This window comes from Amphiprion ocellaris, chromosome 7 (genome assembly GCF_022539595.1).
Source record: "Amphiprion ocellaris isolate individual 3 ecotype Okinawa chromosome 7, ASM2253959v1, whole genome shotgun sequence".
In the NCBI taxonomy this organism is placed as follows: domain Eukaryota; kingdom Metazoa; phylum Chordata; class Actinopteri; family Pomacentridae; genus Amphiprion; species Amphiprion ocellaris.
The window spans coordinates 4323192-4348210 of record NC_072772.1 but is presented as its reverse complement, the minus strand read 5'-3'; the positions used below and the strand labels follow the sequence as shown (position 1 = coordinate 4348210).

General features: G+C 39.1%; 3 protein-coding genes across 4 annotated transcripts; 1 reads left to right on the top strand and 2 right to left on the bottom strand.

The window, feature by feature from the left end:
- Positions 1–1339: 1339 nt before the first annotated feature.
- gfm1 (G elongation factor, mitochondrial 1) lies at positions 1340–16036 on the top strand. The gene is made up of 18 exons (XM_023289365.3): positions 1340–1531; positions 1668–1820; positions 1934–2066; positions 4136–4340; positions 5219–5335; positions 5553–5703; positions 6587–6741; positions 6846–6930; positions 7067–7204; positions 7484–7585; positions 7714–7770; positions 7868–8005; positions 9118–9200; positions 14084–14246; positions 14397–14541; positions 14664–14824; positions 14934–14987; positions 15583–16036. The coding sequence occupies exons 1-18, from the start codon at positions 1457–1459 to the stop codon at positions 15709–15711; spliced, it is 2244 nt and encodes a 747-aa protein (XP_023145133.1). The 5' UTR covers positions 1340–1456; the 3' UTR covers positions 15712–16036.
- lxn (latexin) lies at positions 9229–16532 on the bottom strand. Of its 2 annotated transcripts, none has more exons than XM_023289366.3 (7): positions 16150–16532; positions 12368–12544; positions 12214–12276; positions 11389–11563; positions 10998–11134; positions 9969–10031; positions 9229–9620 (listed from the first exon to the last, which is right to left on the bottom strand). In XM_023289366.3, exons 1-7 carry the CDS (start codon positions 16291–16293, stop codon positions 9504–9506), a joined length of 876 nt encoding a protein of 291 aa, XP_023145134.2. In that variant the 5' UTR covers positions 16294–16532; the 3' UTR covers positions 9229–9503. The 2 variants fall into 2 exon arrangements, with proteins under 2 accessions (XP_023145134.2, XP_023145135.2); XM_023289367.3 differs by lacking the exon at positions 16150–16532 and adding an exon at positions 12802–12925.
- Positions 16533–17389: 857 nt separating this feature from the next.
- On the bottom strand, positions 17390–23060 carry neu4 (sialidase 4). Its single transcript, XM_023273175.3, has 3 exons — positions 22838–23060; positions 21675–21930; positions 17390–20667 (listed from the first exon to the last, which is right to left on the bottom strand). The coding sequence occupies exons 1-3, from the start codon at positions 23036–23038 to the stop codon at positions 19625–19627; spliced, it is 1500 nt and encodes a 499-aa protein (XP_023128943.2). The 5' UTR covers positions 23039–23060; the 3' UTR covers positions 17390–19624.
- Positions 23061–25019: the final 1959 nt, after the last annotated feature.

Below are 25019 nucleotides of genomic sequence, written 5' to 3'. Positions count from 1 at the left end.
CGACGTTCGCTATTAGTAGCCCTTAACGCCGTTTTATTGATTATTGATATTTTATATTTCTAATTAAGAAATTTAGATTTTAACCCTATTAAAAGTGCCAATATGCCAGGGTGGATTAAATATGAGTGAATTAATTTCTTCGTTGTTCTTCTTTTGAAAAAGAAAAACGATGTAAATAATGATTGCACTGCGAATTATTTTTTTTAAAAAAGTGTTTTCTTTTTTGTTTCTACTAGTTTTAAAGCATTTTCAGACTCTAGGATTTTGAATCTCCAAACTGTTAAACACTAAATAAAAATATACATTAATAGATAACGCAGAAATATTCTTATAAAGAACTCACTTGTCATTAAACGTTATTTCATCACGTTGGTTTTCATAATAAAAGCATTTTTGCTCTATTTTATTTCATTAGAGACATTTCTTTTTTCAGAATGCCGTTTCTCTACAGGTTTCAGAATGACATTAATATTTCATGTCATACTTTATCTCATCTTATCTATTTATTGTGCCATTTAATTTGCTATGACATGTCACATTTTATTCATAGTGCTGCTAATAATCATAGTTCACATCTGCCAGTTTACTGATCATGAGCAGCTTTAACAAGCTAAATAAAATAAAAAATATTAATTACTATGCCTGCACTATTTATAAAAGAAATCTATAATTACTGTTCTTTCTGCCAAAGCTAGCACAAGCTAACTTGCTAAATCTTGTGAAAGTTGTAAAGATTAGTTAATAATAATAAAATAACCTTGACACTAAACATAAAAGTGACGTAAAAAGTGGACATTTGAAAAGGGATATTGTTAAATAAAACTTAAAAGGAAAAATAAAAGTAAATTCATGAAAGCAGATTGAATCCTTAACTGGGAGAACACGGAGTTTCACTAGCGTCAACAAAATGTTTTGCAGTTTAATGACTCATACTTTGTGTTAATTATTATACTTATTTTTTTGTTTAATCTAAAACCCGCAGTTGTAGTCATTGTGTGTAGTGATCCAATCTAATCCAATCCAGCTTTATTTATACAGCCCTTTAAACAACCACAGATTGAAACAAAGTGCAGTACATCTAGAACTAGGCAATAAAACCAGAAATACACAATAGTGATTCCTCAAAGCACTTGAAAGCACCTCCCCCTTTTAGTCCATGCGTGTCCTAACAGTATTATGAAATTTGTCCTGTGATACAATTTTTTTAAGAGACCAAATAAACATCTACATCCCTCATTAATCACATTTTTCTCATTTTCTTGGTTACTTTCGGCGTTTAAAAAAGACGCAATCGTCAGTGCTTTTAGGACCTCTGGCTTGCCGTAGTGCGGAAGTAGTGTTTCACAACCAGCCACCAGTGGAGCTCCGGCGTGACATTCACCGGGGTATCAGAGGAGTTGGGGTCGTGTAATAGCAACAGTACGAACACCCTGTGCTCGACCAAGCTGTTGTCAAGATGAGGGTATTAAAAGCGGGTCTGTCTTTAGCCAAAACGCACCTTCTGGCCCCGGGAAGCGTCACACTTAAAAAGGTAACCTTAGCTCACCTGACTGTGAACCTCTTCATGGCCTGCCGTGCTACTTCACCATCAGTCCTCTGCGTTTCACACCGGGTAAGCAGACAGAAAAGGGTTTGAATATTGACAGTTCTTCGTCTCATATCCTCAGGTGCTGATCAACAGCTGCCGGACATGTTCCTCCGGTGTTTTCCCCAACGAGAGGATCCGTAACATCGGAATCTCAGCTCACATCGACTCGGGGAAGACCACCCTGACCGAGCGTGTCCTCTACTACACCGGCAAAATAGCGGAGATTCACGAGGTGCGCGCTCAGTTGAACTGTTTTTGTGTTTTCATTCATTCAGGTGAGGTCTACAGGTCTACAGGTGTGCAGTCTACCTTCATGGTGTTTCTTTCTCCCCCTGTGGTGTGCAGGTGAAGGGGAAGGATGGTGTTGGAGCCACTATGGACTCTATGGAGCTGGAGAGACAGAGAGGCATCACCATCCAGTCAGCTGCTACATACACTGTGTGGAAGAATCACAACATCAACATCATTGACACACCAGGTAGTAAAAGCTGTAGTTTAGGCCTTCAGGGGCAAAATTTAGGTTATTATGCACCCGCAGTTTGTCCCACTTTGGGTGCAAACTGGAGCCTGACTAATATATTGTTTATCCTATCACAGATCTATCAGCGTGTGTGCTCAGGGTTTCTGCAGGGCATTAAAAAGCATTAATAGTCATTAAGTTGATTTTGTGAAAATTAAGGCCTTAAATGGCATTAAAAAGCATTAAATTTGATTCTCAGTGGCATTAAAAATTCTTTCTGCAGTTTTCAAGAAAAATATTTGATAATAATAATATAATAATATATAATTATAGACTGAGATTCATCAGATATGTACATCTGCGTAAACATGCCGAAGCATTGTGATAATTGTTCCGGCCGGTCGGAACTGCATGTTTGTAAAGTGGCCGGCAGGCTGGACCAGGTGGAGGAGAACTGAGAAATGGGGAAATGCAAATTCCAGCAAAAATGACTAGAAAACGTGGATTTCAGAGAATGACTGCAGCCCATGGGTGGTCAAGGGTGGTTTCTGGATTCAGAAACAGTGAAATGTAGGGACAGTTTTCATATAAAAATCGTCTTTTACAAAAAAAACCAAACCTGTGTAATTTGTTGAATTCACGGTCGTGGCATTAAAATTTTTACAGTATAGCATTAAAATGGCATTAAAAAGCATTAAATTGGACTGGCTGATTTCTGCAGAAACCCTGATGCTGTACAATTTTCTCCAGTTCCAACAGTTTTTACTGAACATAATACAGTAAAAGCTATTTGAGGTAACTTATCACATAGTTTGTCTGGCTGAGTGACTCTGACTTGCAGCACATGTAGCAGAGTACATATCGCAGATAGTGGTGCGGGGTCAACCTTTTGTCTTCTGATAAGTTGCTAACTAGTTTGCTAAAACATTGCTGGTATATTAACAAACACTTATCCCATCATTATATCTTTGCAATGTAATTCTAACATATAAATAAATAATATTGGTCAATATATTGATATCAGAATTTCTTACTTCCTGAAACGGCTGTCAGCATTGACCCGAGTCAGCTAACGCTAGTGCAGATTTGTCTATGACTAGGTAATAATGCAGGGCCTCATAAAGTTTGGGGACTGGCAGTCTGAAGAATAAATGGTAAAAACTGAAGCATTAGAAGCAGCTATATTCTGACTTTCAATCCTCAACTTGGGATCTGACTCCAACCTTTTAGATGCAACATTTCCCCACAAAGCTTCTTTGTAATAATTCTACCCTCTCTGCCTAGAAAATGTAATTTTCCCTCAAATCAAATTAGCTCAAATTGTACCAAAGGTTCTCGGCTACTGATTTGTAATTCTCATGACATTGCCAGGGTTGATTTTTTTCATACCCCCTGATAGAGGTTTTCTCATTCTGAGCAGTTTTAATCATAATGAGTTCACTGATAATGTGTAAAATCAATAGAGTGCCCCTTTAATGCCTCTCTAATATTGGGTCATTTTGTGCTATAGTGGTGCATATTCTCAAACAAGAAAATGCTGCTCAGTTTGCAACAGAAACCACATGATGTCATAGTTTATGGTGTCTGGTTTAAGAATGAAAACTTAAATGTTTAGAGCTTTGCAGTGAGACGGACTCACTGTTATTCATTTAAGACAAACTAACACCCTGAATGTGGGGCCTCGGGAGAAATATAGGATAAAGCTTTGTCTTTCCATTTAATTCCACTGGCCCCCATAGCTATTTAAACTGTAATAAAAGCTAGCCAACACTTTTACATGCAGCATCAATTAGATGCATAAACTACTAATGTAAAACTGAATATATAAATGCTGCAGAGATTTAAGCATCCTACTGGTTCTCACAACAAGGTCACAACTTTCTCACTCTTTCTCTTCAGTTTCTGTCAGACTTTACTGCTTCAGTATCCTAAACATGGACACACCACACTCAAAATTTGCTGTTGCAGTAAAAACGATGAGTTTCATCTGGGCCTGCCTGGACACAGATATGCAAATCAAAAACATTATGTAATCACATTTACAGTAGTATGTTTCTAAATATGTCTGACCCCTACGTATTTCACAGGTCATGTGGACTTTACTATTGAAGTGGAGCGAGCGCTGCGTGTGCTGGACGGAGCTGTGTTAGTTCTGTGTGCAGTGGGAGGCGTCCAGTGTCAAACCATGACCGTAAACCGACAGATGAAACGCTACAACGTCCCCTTCCTCACTTTCATCAACAAGCTAGACCGAATGGGCTCCAACCCCAACAGAGCGCTGCAGCAGTTGAGGTACAGTTTAAACACACAGCCTATACATTCATCCATGACCACGTTCCAACGTGCTTCTGGCCATTTACACACAAGCAAAGTTAGCATCACAGAATTCCTTTTTTACTTGAAATATTGGTCGCAATAATCCAGCAATATCTAACCATTGGTGTTTATAGATTATACTTTAATTCAAGCAAAATTCTTGCACACCACACGCTCTTAGTTACTAATGTGTGAGTTCCAACTTCAATAGAAAAAGCAAGAGATCCCGCAAACTGTCTGCCACTTGAACTCAATTTTTAATTCAAATGTTTGAATCCTCAAACCTTCATCAAGCAAAAATATCTACAAACAGAAAGATGGGAACAGCACCACACATATAAAGGTGTTCTTGGTGTTTTATGGTGATGTTTGATAAAGGTTTGAGCACTGAAATGTGAACAAAGTGATGGACTAATGTAGGGGAATCTTTGTTTGTTTTTTTTATTAAGATGTTTGTTTCTTTCCTCAGACCAGATACTGGTATAGATTAAATTCCTTACATTTCCCAGGTCTGTTTGCCTGTTTTCTTGAGGCTTTTACCTATTGATAATAACTATAGAATAAATTTTACATGTATCCAGTAGGTATTTTCCTGAGCTTTCCCTAATCTTTTTGAATGTGTCATAAATCTATTAATAGAGATAGACACAGTAAAATGTGAATGCAGTAGTAGACTGGATTCAGCTTCATGTACTTGTGCATCTATGATTATAACGGTAACAAATTCAATACCTGTGTTGATTCTTTAGGCTGTTTTCACTGTTGAACATAGAATCAGTTTTGTAAGCAGCCATGATTTTCCTCCATGTATGTTTTCCACCTCATTTAAATGGGTTTTCACTCTTTCCCTGTAGATCTAAACTGAACCATAATGCAGCCTTTGTGAACATCCCCATCGGCCTGGAGGGGAACATGCGTGGCATCATTGACCTTGTGGAGGAACGGAGCATGTATTTTGAAGGGCCGTTTGGGTAAGGGATTCACAGGATTGTTTTTAACTGCACTGAACCATAAATGAGACTTGGCCAAACTGAAAGCAGTTTGGCTACGATGGGATTAGAAGACCTGCAGGTATCCGTGACAAAACCATGAAGATCAGAATTTGTCGGAAATCACGCATTAATACCAAATTTCTTTCCTCGTCTGACCTTCAATGAATGGATTCAAATGGTTTCTTTCCTCCTGCAGTCAAACTGTCCGCTATGATGAGATCCCGGCAGATTTTCGTGCTGAGGCTGAAGAACGGAGGCAGGAACTGGTGGAGTGTGTCGCTAATGCTGACGAAGTCTTGGGAGAGATGTTCCTGGAGGAAAAGATTCCAACCAACGACGACCTGAAGGTTTGTGCCTTCGAAGAGAGGATATGTGCACTAACAAGTGTGAAATCTGAGGAATTTCAGAAAATTGTAACAAGACCCTCAATGGTTCTTGAAATATGAGCATTTCAAAGTAGTTTTTAAAATGAAAACATGAAGCTCAGTCATGCCAATATCTCATTTCCTGTTTAAAACTATGATTTAGTGTTGATTTTTAGTTTTAAAATAACTAATTTCACTTTTACTTTGACCGTACACATAAACAAGTTTAAAGGTTAGCAGCGCTATGAGGCTGTAGATTTGGCACTGTGATGTTTTGCGCAAAAAAATGTCAACATCAGAAAACAAACATGTTCATATAACAATGTTAGGTTATTACCTACTCACCATGTTCACTACCTTAGTTTAGCATTTTAGTATAAATAAGTAAAATTAGCACCAAAAAACAAATTAGATGAGGCTGAGGGGAAGGTTGTTGGATGTTTATATGTCAAAATATTGGAAAAATGTTGCCATAGTGATGGTGCTAAAGTAGAAAGTAGGATATGATGCATATCTGTGCTAAATTTCACAGAAATCCATCTGATACTTGGTAAAGAGCCCATATTCTGCTTTTAAAGGTCATCAAACTTTAATAGTTCAAAGTCCATGTCCATTTTTTTTTTCTAAACCAGAAATGGCGACCAGTCAAACCAAATCCAAGTACGTCCACTAGTTTCTGAGACATTTCAGTCTAGACCAAAGTGGTGACGATCATAATGCTAGAGCCAAATAAGACATCTTAGAGATCCAATTTTGACCAGTTTCATTATTCAAGCTCCACATACAAATTGGAATGTAGACCTTTTAAACCAATAAAGAATAGAAACAATTTATCTCAGTCACATTATACTTTGCTGTCTTGCAGGCTGCAATCCGTAGGGCCACAGTGCAGCGTCTCTTCAGCCCAGTGTTGGTGGGCACTGCTTTGAAGAACAAAGGCGTGCAGCCTCTGCTGGACGCTGTCCTGGATTACCTGCCGAACCCCACTGAAATCAAAAACTATGCCATCCTCAATGATGAGTTAGTAGAAACTAGAGCTGTCCATTTGTAAAGTCTTGTAAACTTCTCACAATTTCTTTACAGTTTCCTCCCTTTGTCCACTGATGTTTTCTTGTCTTTGATAGAGAGTCCACAGACACATCGAAGATTGAAATGAACCCTACAAGAGACTCTTCAAACCCTTATGTTAGTCTGGCCTTCAAACTGGAGGTGAGATGCTTAGAAAAAGAAGATCAGCTGTGCCTGATGTCCTCATACTCTTGTTTTTATGTCTGCATTTTTTGCACAACGGGAAGGTCTCAGTGAGTCATCCTTTGCTGTTTCCTGTGGTCTTTCCCTTTAACAGGCTGGGAGGTTCGGTCAGCTGACGTACATAAGAGTGTACCAGGGCTGTCTGAAGAAGGGAGAATACATCTACAACACACGCACAGGCAAGAAAGTCAGAGTTCAGAGGCTTGTGCGTCTCCATGCTGATCAGATGGAGGTAAGAACAAACCAGCATGCATCAGCAGGTTGTCAGAGGTCACAGTTTTCCATCTGAGGTTTGCAGTTTAAACAGCAGAAGAACATGACTGGCCAGAATGGTTAGGTTCCTCTTTTGGCTTTAATCAAGTGTGTAGATAACAACCACATCCCCTGCGGCAGCAAAATAACATGTTTCCATCCACCTTGCAGCAAAACAAGACATGAAACCGTTTAACATTCACTCATAATATCATTATTTAAAACCTATCTGCATTATTTTCCATCTCTGCTTTATAAGGATGTGGAAGAGGTTTATGCAGGAGATATCTGCGCGCTGTTTGGGATTGATTGTGCAAGTGGAGACACTTTTACATCTAAAACTAACGCTAACCTGTCGATGGTGAGTAGCTTAAATGTTTTCACACACCAATAAAGCTGCATATTTTACAATGTTTTGGGGGATTAATTATTATTTCTCCAAGGTATAGGGGGTATTAGTGCTCATTTGTTGTCATTGCGGTCCCACAGGAGTCAATTCACATCCCAGATCCTGTCATTTCCATGGCCATGAAACCAGCCAACAAGGTACAAACATGAAATATACCTGTAAGAACTTTAACTCTAAAGTCTTAAGTGTATCTCTCAACTCTTTCCTCATATTATCTTGTGTTCAATCCACCAGAATGACCAGGATAAATTTTCTAAAGGTATCAACCGTTTCACCAGGGAAGATCCCACGTTCAGAGTGCATTTTGACAGTGAGAGCAAAGAAACCGTCATCTCAGGCATGGGCGAGCTGCATCTGGAAATCTACTCCCAGGTACTTTATCAGACACTTTGCAACAACGGAATAAACTGGATGTCAGTTAATTAGCTGTAACTTTGTTGCTTTGATGGGACAGTTCATGTAACATTGCTGCTTCATCACTCGCTAAAAATGACGGCAGTCTGTAATTCAGAGGTCACTTTGAAGTTAATTTTCCTCACAGCTTCTTTCAGACGAACCCACAACAGTGACAGAGAGAACCATAGTATTATTGCAATATTTGCCATCTCCTCGAGGTTGGACAGTACACCAAGGTACAAGGAGCTACTAATAAATAAAAGACTACACCCAAACTAATAGCATAGATCTAACAGGAAATTACAGTATGTACTTTTCTTAACTTCATGTGATCTGTTACACACAGTCTGTAAGATACAGTATATTTATAGTAGCTGTATTCATGCTGAGTCCTGAGCACCATCACAGCTGTCACAATATATGTTTTATTCTAAACGTCAGATCTGTTTGCTAAAGTCAAAATATTTTGCTGTCATTTTGGGTTTTTTTTTAAATTACAGAGATTTTTCAGTTTTGCCGTCTCACAGCAGGATATTTTCAGTAGCAGCCAAATTATTGTGCACATTGATGTGTTCTAACAACTAAGTTTTGTCACATCTGCCGATCTGTTAATGTGACTACATGCAGTTCAGACTTGTACAGTGTTGAAAGTGATGCAAAAAAGTGTTACTAGATCCGACCTAAGGAGGTTGCAGGTGTGACCAGGGTGCTTATTCACACATGAAGCTGACACATTCAGACGCTGTCAGAATAACAGAAAGCAGTGCATGTCTGAAAGGGGCTTTATTTTGGTTTGTTGCAGCAGTAGCTCTTCCACATATAATGTCTTCAGTGGTATTTGGTCTACAGTAGGTGCCAGTCACATTTTAGAAGTGATATTTTTTTCCCCAAATATGCTCTTATTTAGTGTTATTGGTTTCTTAAGGACATCATCATTACTACTGATCATAACTGATGCTGCACCACAAACCGCTGAGTTTCATCTGACGTCAACAAACCTCCATAAATCACAAACATACAGTGAATGAATGTTAGTTTGAACTCATCTGACCCATTGTATGTTTCTGTTCCTTTCCTTATTTTAATAGAGAATGGAGAGAGAATACAACTGTCCCTGTGTGATGGGGAAACCCAAAGTGGCTTTCAGAGAGACGATCACCAGTCCTGTACCGTAAGTCCTGATCGACTTTCACACACACTTGAGACAGTATACACAGTTTATTTAGGCAAAAAACACCAGAAACCAAAAACACAGCACAATCTAAGAATATCATTTACTTGCATAAATGAAGGTTTGATTAAAATCTGTTAAGAACACACTCCAGCTTTCAGTTTTGTGCTGCCAGAATCAGCAGCAGATCTTGGCTTAGCACTTGCAGCGTCATCGTAAACACATGCTCCAATATTCGAATACAAGATGTGAACATCACGATGTGGTTTTAGTTGTAATAGCAGTGCAATGAGGGCCAGCAGCTTAGTTTGTGTTTGGAGGTTTTTCACAATGCTGGCAGTGAGGCAGCTGCTCCATCTGCAGCACTTTGACTCCCTCTGCAGGAGACCAGGCGAACAGCAGCTTCCAGTGGAGGATTTCCTGCAACAACATCAAAAAGAGAACAGACTGTAAAACTGAATTTACTAGCTTTTTTCCAAACTGGTCATTAAAATATAGAAAATATATTGTACACTTTTCTAAATGTTTTAAATTAGTTTTCAATTCCGTTTTGAATCATTACACAGCGATTAAATAGGGTGTTACTAGGAAATATTAGGGCAAAGCTTTGGACATACGTTAGTCATGGTAGACAATCACTCCTTCAGGCATTTTATAGACTCGTGTAAATAATTATTGAAGGTAGTCATGAAAACAACTTTTAGCTGCTGCTCTTGATTTTCAACCACTTTCAAGTGTATCAAGCAGTTTTTAATAGTAAGTGTTTACCTGGGACACCATGTCATGCAGCAGTGTGTGACAGTTGAACTTCAGCTGCTCCTTTTCAGTTTCCTGCAGCAAACAGAAAATGAGTCCAGTGCAAATGTTACAAATTTTTATCATCCTGGTGTGCAGCCTCCTTTCTGAGTATTTAGTCTGTCAGTTCTGCCTTCTATGTCTGATTAACTGAATGTGAATCATACACTGTGAAGCAAACATAGTGCTGTATATTAATTGTGCCCTTTAACTCTCTGAACTCCAAGCAGTTTCCGGCCAATCTTGGCTCCTGTCACACTTTTTAACTGTGGGCTCTATATTCACTGCACCTCTAAATAAACAGCACAATCAGGGAAGGAAGTAAAAATAACTCAAAAATGTCTTATGTGCAGTAGAGATCATTAAAAAAAAAAAATAAATAAGATGAATATCTTTTTTTTTAAAAATGCAACCAACATGGCTCTACATATTGTAGCTATTTAACTACTTTGATTTTGAATTTATTTTCACTGTCCAGTGTAGACAAAGCCTGCAGTTCAACTGAAACTTCTCTAAATTTTTTTGTCAGATGACTGCTTGAAACAGCCGAGTCACTAATAGGTTTTTAAAGGATCCATATACAGCAACAGGTTTAGTTTTGCAATGTTTTAATTGTGGCATGTAGAAAAAAGGGATTGAGAAACACACAATTAGTCAGAAAGCCAAAAATCTTATGATTTTAGAGGCTACTTGTCCAGATAAATGGTTTAATGTCAGCATTTTTAAAAAAAAAAAAAAAAGAAAGCTTGAGTTTCAAACCCACTAACATGTTTTGATGTTCAGAGGGTCAAAGAGACAGTTATCCAGTTTCATATATATATACACTAATATTTTATTGAAAATTATAGAGACAACCATGTGTTCCTTGCAGCATGAAATGTCATCTTTAGAGTGCACGTTTGGCTTGAAGCAATAATTCAGTTGCTAGTACTGCTGCAGTTTGATCAGACTATTAACCTCATTTATAATAATATCGTATAATGAGCAGAGCCAGATACCTACCAGCTGCGTGATGTTGGCCACCTGAGCCATGTTGTACAGAGTGTTTTCACTGGACTCCTTCAGCATGATGAAGCTGGAGGCCACGATGCCCAGGTGCCAGAGGAGCTTCATGTCAGGCTCAATGTGCCCATGGCTGTCTGCAGGAAGTTTGCACAGGGCTTGATTAAGACACACACATTGTGTTGTAAACATACACGATGTAGAGGAGAGTTTAAAATGAAGACAGCAGTTTGTGCTGTTTCATGACTAAGAGGAACATTTAGTTTCCCAAAACACCAGAAGACTAACAATGTTGAAACTCGTAAAAGCAGATGTTGTGCAATATGTGACTTTCTGTGTAGATTCAGAGCACTAACATGCCGAGGATGATTTTTTTTTTTTTTGGACCTACCAGGTAAATTTTGTGCTGATAACAGGGTTTGGTTCATCTTGTACTGCTGATAGAGGGCTTCTTCTTGAGCTTTAGTACTGATATTAAGAAGCTCCTCACACGAGGCCTGGACTTGGGGTGATTCTTGCTTCTGTCCATGTGGGAAGAAAACCTCTGCAGAGCATTTCTGTGTAGTCTGGATGAGATAAAACAAGCAACAAGAGGGACAGGGGTCAAAAAAAGAACATAAAGGAAAAGTCAGGTTTGATAAGCAAGAAAGGAGAACAAAGGCGTAGTCTAGATGTTACCATGGCAGCCAGTGACTTAACATTACAGCACACAGTTAATCATACTATAACGTGAGCCTCCAGTTTAGTAATTCTTGTCCAGCCTTCTTAGACCTGCTCACTCTAACGCCAGAGATTATCCAAATGTGTACTTAAAGCTAAAACTCATACCTTAGATTTACTTGCAGCATCAATGAGCATCATGTAAGCACAGTGCAGTTAATGTCTAAAATACTGAGGGTGGATGAAACTAATTAAACATAATTGTATCTTTCTCTATTTGTCAGTTTAGTGGACTTATGTAATAAACCAGTTCAACATTGAGGCTCCCAAAGCAATAAAAAGACTGAATTATTTGATTCAGGAATAAAAAATAAATAACTTAAAACGTGGTTTAATTCAGTTTTTATTGTTCTAGCTTATAAAACAGCAAATTCAGTCACTAAATCTACATTAAAACACTGTTGTGGAAGCTGTTTGATGTATGAATTAAGCTACTCTAGTGGTTCTTCTCTGTGGATTCTGAAAGTGTGATTTAAAGAAAGAAAACATATCCTACATTGCTGATGATCTCATGCACTGAGATCTCCAGCTGGTACTTTCTTCCAGAGTCTCCCACATCCTAAAAGAAAAGAAAAGTCAGCCATGGTTAGAACATCACTGTTCTGTGTGTAGACCTGAGAGTCTTGTTTCAGTCGTGAACTTTGTCTGACCTCTGCGTTTCCGCTGTGAACCCTGTGCAGTCCAAACAGCCTGTAGGGTGATCCGTAGCGGGTGGTGAGGTAGTGTTGGACCACCTTAGCTGCTCTCTGAGCAGGGTAGTGATTTGGATTCAGCTCACCAGTTGCCATCACATCCTCCGCTGCCTCCTCTTCTGAAAATACTTCGTTCTGTGGACAATGGTAGAGGAAATAATGGAGAAAGTGAGACCAGAAGCTCCTGTACGGAGCTGGGATGGGCTTCCAGACCCTGAGGGACTTTGGCCTCAGGGTGGGGCTTTTGTCTCTAGATAGGTAAAGTCTCAGCCACAAGGGGAACATCCAGTGAACAAAATGGAAAGCAAAGAATATATTTTAGTGCAAGGTGAAGAGATGTACAGCTGGAAAATGTGGTGAACAGTGAAGTAAAGAAGGGAGTCAGATCTTGCCTGTAACTGGAATGTTGAGACTCCCTACCGACTACTCGGCAGGTGGAAAGTTTTATGTGTTCGTGATCCGAGTCAGCTGCCTGTCAGCACATGGAAAGGTTACTTCCCACTTCCTTTGACAGTAGAGCTCTTTGAGGCCGTCCCCTTTTTAAAGAGGTAGAGCCCTTTTCTGTTTCCACATTTCCTCCCTACTTTAAAAAGTGTTACAGAACTTTCAATGCCAGTAAATAGACCTTTAGAAATGTTTCTTACATCATAGATGGAACAAATTTGGTGCTATAGCAATACAGAGTTTCAGCTGCAATTAATATATTAAAGAAATTTCACGTTTTAGTGAAGTGATAGTGTTGAATTCCAAAATGCCAGTCTTCCTGTAAATATTCCTGTATATTTGAAAAAAGTACATACAGATGTTTCCATGATTTCAGATACAACAAAAGATATATTACATGTTTAGAAATTCTTAATAATGACAGCTACGCCTCCACCCTTATAAAAAACATTCAGAATATATAAATGCACACATATTATTATTGTAAAACAATGACTGCTAGAAACTAGGCGTCTCCTACACTACTATAAAGTAGAGTTGTAGTTTTTGTAGTCTGCAAGCTTCAGTTTTTCACGTCACACTTGCATAACTAGGTGTGGTGTCGTAAATTCTGCTGGCAGGTACACACCTTTAGGTTCAACTGAGCTTTGAAAAAGTTACAGAAGAAGAATACGAAACGGTCTTTTAGTGTCAGACTGAACATAATAGAGTCACACTTAAAGTTTTCTGCTTGTATGGCTATATTTGTGATTCTGTTATCTGTAGTGATGTCCTCCTAGAAAGAGATCACACATAGAGGCTGCTTCCTAAAGATGCAACAATATCATCAGTAATATTAGAGCACTAATACATCTTATACTTCATAAAGCTAAACATAAATAAACATAGATTTTCTTTAGAAATGAGCATGTATATATTTTAATTTGGTCAAAATTCTGAATATAAAATGGGTGAGAATTAAATGTATTGTTTGCTTTTACAGCATTGCCTGCAGTATATTAATGTTGTCTGTGGAGAGTCTGCTTTCGTTTGAGTATTTGTTTATCCCATAATTATATATATGTTTATATATTTTTCTTGCATGGGATCTGAAATTTGTTAACCACATGAATTCAGTTCCAACAATAACACGAGCAGTTTTACTACCCACACTGTCTGAAGATGCTTAAACAGTGTAGATTGTGCGTCACTCTGCTTCAACATGTGGGTGCTTTGTTCCTCTTTCTGTAGGTTTGATTACACCCACAAGAAGCAGTCAGGCGGTGCGGGGCAGTACGGTAAAGTCATCGGAGTCCTTGAGCCTCTTGAGCCTGAGCATTGCACCAAGATTGAGTTTGAAGACCAGACAGTTGGAAACAACGTCCCAAAGCAGTTTGTACCAGCTGTTGAGAAGGTTTGTGCAAACAGGAACATTAATTTAATCTGGCCAGTTGGCTAAGCTGGAGAATATAATTTACTTGAACACAAAGTAAAAGCAACTCGTGTTTTAAAGCTAAACTTCCCCGGTTGTTCATTTTGTCTGTTTCTTCCCATCATGCCACAGGGCTTCAGAGAGGCCTGTGGGAAGGGACCCCTGAGCGGACACAGGATCTCAGGAGTCAGATTCACCCTGAAGGACGGAGCAAGTCACATGGTCGACTCCAACGAGATGTCCTTCATCCGTGCAGGAGAGGGCGCTGTGAGACAAGGTGAGGATCAGATGTTTGTCTTCTGACCTCCCGTTGTCAGGTCATTTCATCTGTATCTGAGGCTGCATTGTTTGTATTTTTGTGACGCTACGTTAGCGCCGATTTCATTTTTCTTTCCACAGCTATGGCGAACGCCGACACAATCATCCTGGAGCCGATCATGTCTGTGGAAATCGTAGCACCTCAGGAGTTCCAAGGAGTCATCATCGCAGGGGTAAACCGTCGCCATGGTGTTATCACAGGACAGGATGGAGCAGAAGGATACTTCACTCTGTATGCTGATGTGAGTCCACTTTGTGCTTTTTTTTAAACATACATAGTGCACAATGTTTGGTCAATCTTCAACTCAATCTGTTTGTATTTTACTGAATTCACCTCGTTTCCTCCAACAGATTTCACTAAACAACATGTTTGGCTACGCCACAGAACTACGATCCTGTACTGAAGTAAGTTCAACCTCAAAAATGCATCATTGTCAAATCACATTGCGCATTCGAGGTCCAAGTTTAAAAAATGTGTGCTTAATATCACATTTAGTTTTTCTGATGAGACCTAACCCTTTGGGATAGAAAAATATTGTATTTGCTAGTTATTTAATATTTAGAAAAGGCAAGAAATAATGTTATCTGAGTCTAAAAAGTGGAGTTTGTAGTATTTTTCCAGCCTTGAGTTGTGTTTCTAGTCTTCCTCTCAGTCTGTTGTTGTAGCCTCCACCTTATAAGTAGCCTGTAAAGTAGCAAATAAAGCCTGCGTATCACTCTGCTGCTCAGATAATACTGCTGGGTTCTCACAGTACCAACTGGAAGTGACTCAGATGAGAAAATCAATATGTCGATCAGCTCCTCTGTTCTCTCTGCCGGATTTTGGCAGGTTGACAGTCAGTTGATTCTGTTTAGAGTGTTTTTTAGTGAAAAATCAAACTGAAACTGGAGGAGCTGAAAATACCCTCTTACACAGGATTCTGCAGTTGTACCAGATCTGTAGAATATCACATCCGTAGTTTATTATAATTGCTAACTCATTCCGTCATTGTTTATTCAGGGAAAAGGAGAGTACACGATGGACTACAGCAGATATCAGCCCTGCCTGCCAGCCACACAGGAAGAACTCATCCACAAACACTTAGAGGCTACAGGACAGCTGCCTGCAAAGAAGAAGTGGAAGAGCTGAACTGTCCACTAAAGTGTTCATTATTGGACTTTGACGCCACCCGTCTCTTATCTTTTCTGCCCATCATCAGTCAGGACTTTAAATTTATTGAGCCAAACAAACATGTTATTTCTTTGTTAGTTTAACCCCCCTCCTAATGTCTGACCTCTGCAGAAAACATATTTATTATCTTGATTTTAGCAACGTTTCACCTCTAAACTGCAGCCAGTGTTCACAAAAATGAGTTACAGGAAGCTCTGTGTTTTGACTTGAGCTTATAATGGCTTTTGTACTATGTACAAAATGGTCTTGATGTAATAGCAAAGATATATATCCTCCTTTGAAAGTGTGCAGATTATTTTTTTTCACGCCAAACCCTCAGAAACACTTGATTAGTTCTTACACAGCACCATACGCTGAGTTTGCAATGCAACCAAGAAGAAACTAGTTCCTCCTCACCTGTCCCGTTTCCTCTGCCATCTCAGGTATGCTGTTTGGATGAGCTGCTGTGTCCACTGAGGTGGTTTCAGGTCTGACTGTCGTAGTGGGGCTCCCAGTTACCCCCATTAACACGGCCAGAACAACAATGATCCTCAAACCCATTATTGTATGCCGTAAAACAGATGCTAGAGAGAAGCAAAAATGACTTCAGTGAAAGAGTCCAGGCTGGAAAATGACCCTCCTGTCAGTGTGGAGTTGTGTAACGAGAAGCCGGAGGAAGAGGAGGGGGGGGAGCTGAGACGAAGAGACTGTCCAGATCTTCCTGGCACGATCTGTTTGTTTTCTTTCCTCTTAACTAAACAAACTGCTCCACTTTATCTGGTTCTGTTCCTCATATCCTCTCGAGCAGCTCATTTAGGCTGTCGGCCCCTAAATGTTTCAACACCCTCACAAGAAGGAATGATTAGTTCAGGAGGCCCATTAGAGCCGCCGCCGCTGCAGGTGTGATTAATCGCAGAGCTTGATGGGTTGCAGCTTCGCCTGCTCTGCTGTGTGTTAGATTTAATGTAAAGGGAGCCAGACTTCCACTGAGCCAAATTAAACACGTCCTGGAAATTTGGGGTTGTCAAAACAGAAAATCTACAAAGACGTGAGATTGTGCCAGAGAGGGAAGTTAATGAAATGCCAAGAGGAGAGACAGAGAAAAGTAGGTGCATCACAAGGTCATAATCAGACTTTTACAACAGAATACTCACACAAGAAACAAGACCACAACTTTATATGTAGATAGAAAATGTTCAGGCAGAGTTTCAATCTGCTGTGGTCTGTTTCAAAAAATAACTCGTTGCTGATGAAATGAGACAAGTAGAGCATGATTCTCTTTGAGACTGAACGTTCTCCTTGATCTGGAAAACAGCAGTTCACAAAACAATCTCACCATAAGGTCAATTAGTGCAAACGGACGTCATGTTGAGGTTTTGTCTGCAGACATTTGTCACCATAACTGATGAGAGGAAGAAGAAACGGTAGGCAGCGCTCTGGAGTATCTAAAACAGCTGATGAGATATATATAATCTTGGAACATAACACTTGAATTCATAGGAAAAACCCTGATAATATGCTCGGGGTTTGTGTGGTAGTAACTAAATGCATACACTCTAAGTACAGTTTCAGTGTTTCCATTTTATGTTACTTTATACTTGTTGCACTACAGTTGTGAGGCAAATATTGTACTTTCTACTCCACATTTATTTGACAAACTTTAGTTACTTTGCAGATTTTGTTTAATGTTGCAAAATATAATCAACAAACACATTATGATGCAAGATTACAAATTAAACATAAAACTTTGTTGATCTCCAAGGTGGAATCCATAAGCGGCTCAGTAGGTAAAGTACTTGTATCTATAGTTAAACCAACTTTACCACACTCAGTACTACAGTGAACATAATACTGCATCAGTAATTACAATCTAATAATTTAATATTCTTTATTCAGAAACATGCCATTCCCTGAAGTAATTATTTTGTGTATTTTAAGTGTATTTTGATGCTGATATGTGTACTTTTACTTGCATAAACAAAGGACATAGCTTTGACATGCTCCCATCTGAATCACCACCATCTTTATCAATTAATGTAGCATTTATTTTCTTAATTTAGTCTATGAAACATTAACAAATATGGAAAAATGACCCCAAAAGTTATACTTCAAGGTTACTTATTTGAAAATATCATTCCAAAATATTCCATTCACAGACAACATATCTTCACACTGCAAAAAGTGGAATCTGAGTGGTTTCTGATTAATTTCCCATCGGCTCTAAGCACCATTAGCTAAAGAACACTCCCACTAAACAGAGAAAAATTTGAGGGTTGGGAATTTTAATGACATTTTATGTGTTTTACAAAATCATAACAGACACTCAACATACTGAACTGAACTGAAAGGCTTTTCATCTCATATTGTGTTGCAGATACTGCAACTAAAACCCACTCAATAACACTACAGAATCTGCATTAGTCATAAGACCAGCCACTCTTGTCAGCAGGATGTACAGTGCAAAAGAAAACATGGTGGATGTTGACTTAGTGGCCACTTTATTATTTATTATTATTTCTATATCTGCAGGGCCTATTAGAAGTATTTGCCCCCCTATGAGAGTTTTCCCATTTTACTGCTTTTCAACAGTGAATCATCGTCAAGCCTCTCTGACAACAATTTACAAAAAGATTCTTTGATGTCAAAGTTAAAACACATTATAAATTGAAAAATAAATGATTGCATAAGTATTCACAACCTTCAAGTCGGTATTTCGTAGATGTGTCTTTGGCTGTAATTACCCCATTGAGCCTGTGTGGATAGGTCTCAGCAAGCCAGTTTGGAAAGCTGTCAGGTTGCACAGGGATCACTTTTCAAGTCCAGCCACAAATTCTCCGTTGGATTCAGGTCTGGGCTCTGACTCGGCCACTCCAGAACAATCACCTTGTTGTCTCTAAACCCTTTCTGTGTAGCTTTGGCTGTATGCTTTGGTCGTTGTCTTGCTGGGAAACAAATCTTCTCTCAAGTCACAATTGTCTTGCAGATGCAGTCAGGTTGCACTCAAAGATTTCCTCATACTTTGCTTCATTCATTTCACCCTCTACTTTTACAAGCCTTCCAGGACCTGCTGCTAAGAAGCATCCCTACATCATGATGCTGCCACCACCATGCTTCACAGTGGGGATGTTGTATTTGAGATGATATGCAGTGTTTGGTGTCTAAGCTGGTGGCTAAAAACTCACTTTTGGTCTCATCAGACCAAAGAACCTCCTTCCACTTGACTTCAGAGCCTCCCACATGCTTTCTGGCAAACTTTAGTCGAGATTTAATTTGGACTTTTTCATCAGTGGCTTTCTCTTTGCCAATATCCCATAAATCTTTGACTCCTCAGACTCTCCCATCTCAGTCACTAAAGTTATAACTCCTTCAGTGGAGTCATAGGTATCATGGTGGCCTTTCTTATCAGCCTCTTTCTTGTACAGTCACATTTATTTTACATGTCATATTTAGAATTAATAGACATTTCTTTGTTAAAATCTGTCACTTTGACATTAGTCTTTTTTTTTGTAAATTCATGTCCAAACAGCCAATTTAAATTGACCGGTTCTGAAAAGCAATAAAATAGGAGAACTCCCATGCTTTGTAAAGGCACCGTACATCTACAGTATATTTACATTTTTACCACAGTTCAGTCGTAAATTCTAAGATTCTGAATGTAAATGTTCAGTTTATGTTGGAATTGTCTAAATTCAGATGTTTGTCTTATTACTGAGGTCAGAGTTATACAGAGCAGAACTCTATATTTGTCTAAACCTGAACTTTACAGGCATCATGACAGTAAACCTTATGGCGGAAGATTAATATTTGATTAATAAAGTAGCCACTGAGTATATATAGAAAACTATATCAAATCTGCGCATTACAAGCTTAAAGACTATATTAAAGACTATATTTAAGAAACAGAGCACATCTCCATCAGTTTGCTCTTCTTTCTCCTCTTCTTCACATGTGGTACCTGCTGGAAAACATTCTGAGCATCACATCTACAATCCATCTCAGACGCCTGACTCTGCTGTCTTTTATATCCGTCATTTCGCGGCTGCACAACTCGAGGCAGATTGTCAATGAGCTCATAGAGGGTGAAGATGCTGAAGCAGATCTCATCGTAGGCGGTTTTGGTGCCGCACTCAAACAGGCAGGCGAAGGCCACAGCAGGCGGCGCTCCAGGTGAGGGTGACAGCTCCAGGTAGGCCAGGTCGGAGTAGGCGCTGGGGCCCTCGTAGATCACCCAAGGGCCACGCCAGCTGTCTGGATCACGGGGAAAAAGGCTGAGGAACACGCCGAGATCCTTGCGTGCAGTGGTCCACGTTGGGTGGGAGTACACTACCCAGGTGGGGGTGAGGAAATCCGGGGAGGAGTAATGATGGGGTGACAGACTATTGAGAGCTGAAGTGATGTTTGGAGGTTGAGATGCTGTGATGGATGTGGATGCAACAGAACTGGTGTGAAAAGAGTGGGCCATGTGGGATGTCCAGTGTCTGGAGCGGTTCACAGGTTGCTGTAGGTGATTGTTAAGGCGTTGATGCAGATGTAACGGGGCAGGAAATCCAATAATACTACCATGACAACCGTTTCGAGGCTCCACCAGCCGCTGCACTAGCTGCCCCTCCTGGAACACGGCTCCATCGTCCAGACTGAGGGCCTGAACTCTGTACCCCAGAGGGCTGCGAGCGTTACAGTACAACACATTAGTGCCGTCCTCCTCGTCCACAGACACCATCTGACACTCCACACTCTCTGGGCCCGGTACCGCCTCCCCAAAACGCCAGCTTCTCCCGTGGGTGTCGCTGTGAAAGCAGAAGGCATGAGGAGTGGTCTGGCAGAGCTGTCCGAAGCACTCTTTGCACTCGATGTGGTAGGCGTAGGCAGGAACGAGCAGACGACCTGACTTCAGCTGGATGCCGTGACCTGGACCGAGAGCGAACGTGGCCCATTCTGCCAGGAAGGAAGAAAGAAAATGAACAGTTCAAATGCATCAATTTCAGGGGCCAGTACATAAAGCCCAAAGGCAAGATTCAGTCTTTTTGAGTCATAAAACAACACTTCTATTTGCAGGAGTAAATAAAAAAAACACCACCAGTGAAACCAGTACAAATGAACAGTGTTAATACTTTCAAAAGTAGCCCAATCTGTTATAATAGTACTTTTGAATTTAACATTACAGTCATTTCCCAGTGGATTTGTTGACACATCTTCAGATCATTTTGCCAAGTAGGAGATACTGTCACTTTCACAAATTCCCACAATCTCTGAAATATAAGTTTGTGGGCTGATGTTATCAGCCAGAGCTCAAAAGACAGGCCTTTCTAACAACTTCAGCTGTTTGTCCCAATCATTTGCTCTAAAAATCAGTTTGCTTCCACAGCCAAAATGAAGACTGGGGAAAGAACAAATGCTAAGCTATTCTTCATAACAAACTTATTTATCACTGCATATTCAAGGGCAGATATGCTCTAAAATGCAGTGCAAAGGTACGTAAAACACAACTTTCCTGTTACAATCTTGCACAGCTCAGATTTTATTTGTTAGGTTAGATAAGTTCATCTTTAATCAGTTGTATTTCCTTTTCATTTTACAGATTTTTTTTGTATTTTGTATTTTTAAAATAGATGAAAATATCAATAAAATTACAAAAGTGGACTGAATTTACATGTCTAATGTAAAACAACATTAAAAACCTGCAACTTTATTTTTTTTATCCCCCTGAATATGAGGATGTGTTTACGAGAAAAAAAATTAAATAAAAAACACATTTTATTTTGTGCAGCAGAAGTTTGTTTTTAGCTGCTGATCAGGTGTTTGGATCCTGATCGTCATGTTGGAAACTCACATCACATTTTAAATTTTTGTTTTAAAAAAATACTTTTCTATGTTTGCAATAATCATAATAACACATCTGCCTTGTGTTTTAAAATGGATGTTCCCTATATGAAGTGCCTGACCTTTGATAGTGTCTCCTATGACCCTCATTGTGAGGTCTGTGACAGCGCTCCAGGTGTCGCCGCCGTCAGTGCTGGAGATGTAGCAGAGTCGGGTCACGTTCTTCCCCGTCACCAGCTGGTAGGACTCTGAGGTGTGGCCCAGGACAGCGATGAAGAAGAGGAAGAGGGTTCCTGTGAACTCATCATACACCGGACAGGGATTCATAGAGCGGTGGCCAGGCAGGAAAGCAGTGCCCAGAACACAAATATCCTCCCACTGCAGCAAAAAGGAGATGATGGTGACAACACGAATGAAAAATAAGGCTGGTGACATTTGCAACATTTAATGTTAAAGGGATAAAATACTCATTTTCTCTTCCGTTTATCTGACGAAATAACTCAGTATCTTCTTACGGGCTTCTTCTGGAGCCTTCAGCTGTATTTAACTAGTCCTCTCAAAATTTGAAGGAGAAAGTTAACTTTTACAGTTAAATTTAGTTTTATTTACACAGGTTTTTACAAATCCATTTTATTCTTACCACACAAGGTCCTTTGAATTTCATTGATAAGATCACAAGATTAAAAAATTATGTGCTTCTTTTTTTTTATACAGTTTTTCATATTTCGACAAATGAGTGATTTCAGTGTCATTCAGCGATAGTACACAATTAGCAGCCACACTGTTTTTATTTATTCTTTTTATGCTCTATGCTCATTTTGCACTGCATTATTATTCAGAGATGCTTCTCAGCACAATGTTACATTTAGCTATGACCTTAGTGGTAAAATATTTCAATAACATTTTCACTGAATGTGTTTCAATTGGGCTCGTCTCTTAATAATTGTGTTGTTTTACATATAATTTCAGTGAAGTGGAATTTTAATCTTAGAGGAAACACATAAAATATACTGTTGTTGCATCAAAAATGCCTTATGATTTATTTTTCCTCTGTAACCTTTCTATCCTGATCGAAATGAATATTTACTCCATTATGAGTCATTATAAAAGAAATGCATTCTGATTGGCCTGTTCTTATGTAGTTGATGGAGTAATATATTTGAAAATAAATGCCTAATATTAATAAATAATAAAAGTGGTAAAGCAACAGAGTTTGTACTTGTACAAAACACGATAGTATCACAGGTTTTACATCTGCAGTCCTGAGTTCATGAACATCACTGACCTCCACATAGTTCCTGTAGAAAGTTCCTTTTCTCATAACCAGCAGATGAGCCTGAGAGTCAGACGGACTGAGTCTCTCTTCACAAAAAGCCAGAAACGACCTGGAGTTTGGCAGGTAGAGCAGAGCCGGGACTCTGTATGTCACTCCGTTTGGCTCTTTGCGAAAAAGCACCGATCTCGCAGGGAAATAGGGCGACTTCATGCCGTCTGCTGTGTGAATGTTTCAAGGTCCAAATCTTCTGGGGAGGAGAATCAGAATCAGCATCACTGGACAAATCTGCTCAGACACACAAGATTCCCAGAAACTCCCAGTGTGCTGAACTTTACAAGCAAATGTGCAGGAAGATACTGAAACACATGCAGGTAGAGAAGGACAGCAAAGCTAAACAAAGAAACTGGACACTGTGATGTTCACTACTTGAGATCAAAATTTGAGATCAAAACACAACATTTATGTGCAAATAGCATATACACATACATAACTAAGCCCAAAATATTGATACTCTTGCCACATTTTTATTTACACCAAGCTTTTATTTTGATAATATGCTTCTTTTGGCTTGAAATACCATAAACAAGTGATAAAAATGATGGGACAGAGATGTTAATGATTCATTTCTTTGTTGTTGTTTGTTTGCTTGCTTGCTTCTTGTTTGTTTTTTGTTTGTTTTACAAAAATGCCATATCCAACATCATTCATCTATCTATCTATCTATCTATCTATCTATCTATCTATCTATCTATCTATCTATCTATCTATCTATCTATCTATCTATCTATCTATCTATCTATCTATCTATCTATCTATCTATCTATCTATCTATCTATCTATCTATCTATCTATCTATCTCAAAGTATTTTAACTTTATGGTGATGTAACAATAAAAACCTGTAAGGCTGAATGACAATAAAATTTCCATTTTTTCTATTTGTTTTTCATAAATTTGAAAATGTATTTATTTTTACTATAGAAAGACTGATAACTACTTATCTTATTTAATAATTTAAACTGTTAAATTCAAGTTGTTTTTTTAATTTTTACAAAAAAATGCTTTATTCAAACTTGATGCAGGAGTGTGTGACGTTGCTGAAAAATGTTATTTTGTTGATCGGCATGTAATAGTTTGCTTTGATAGACATTTTGGCAATGATGGTGAATATGTACATGCTAGTGCATAATTCATATGTTAAATTGTAATATATATTAGTTAAGAGGGACTAAATTATATTAAATTAGTCTTAATTTGCATCAGATGTGCTTCATCAGAAGAAGCTATTTGCGTCTCTGTCTACATGAACAATCTCTGGAAAGAGTCCATTAGGTGAAAGTAATTCATCTGTAACTAGTATGAGTCCTGTTTACCATCACAGCAGCGTTAATACGCTCATTTCTGGAGCTACCGATCAATTTGTCTAACCTCATACTGCTCAGAGTAAGACAAGGAATTCTGACTTGCAGTGTTTTTTATGTATATACTCAAGAAAGACCCAAATGCATCTCAATTTAAGCCCATTACAGTAAACATAAATCTTACCTTATGCCTGCAATATTACAAAAAAACTTGGTTTAGAGTCAAAATAAGAAGACACATCCTCTCACTGTCATCATGGAGGAGTTGTTAACTGACAAAAAGTCTGAGTATTAATAGACAGCAAACTGTGAAACAACCTCCTGACAGCTTCAGCACCTCTTTACATCAGCACACATTAATATGCTTCACAACAGGAACCTCTCACTATGGAGGAAACTGTAACTAACGCACAGCTCATCAGCAGAAAATAGTAAACGGCTGTAGAGTACTTACATTCAAAAAGCTGCGTGAGAACTGCTGCTGCTTTGTGAGGATGTACAGTGTGTGTTGACGGTGTAATAGTGTGTGTGTTGTGTGCGAGCAGTTAGTTTGTGCGTGTCCTCGGTGAGGGCCTGAAAGCTATGGCCTCTGCTCACTGTTCCCTATTCAGTGCAGCAGTATGGCATGCTGCTCACTGACCCAGAAATGGCCCACACTCATCAGATCTGCAGCTTTGGATGAATCAGCGGACAGCAGCCATTGTGGAGACCAAGGCCAGGCGGGGGACACGCTGCACAATGATCCCATGATCTGCCTCCTCTGTGCTTTCCTTTTTCATTTTCTGCAGAATTTGTAGGAACTGATGTGTTAATCCTCTAAGTATAAAGCACA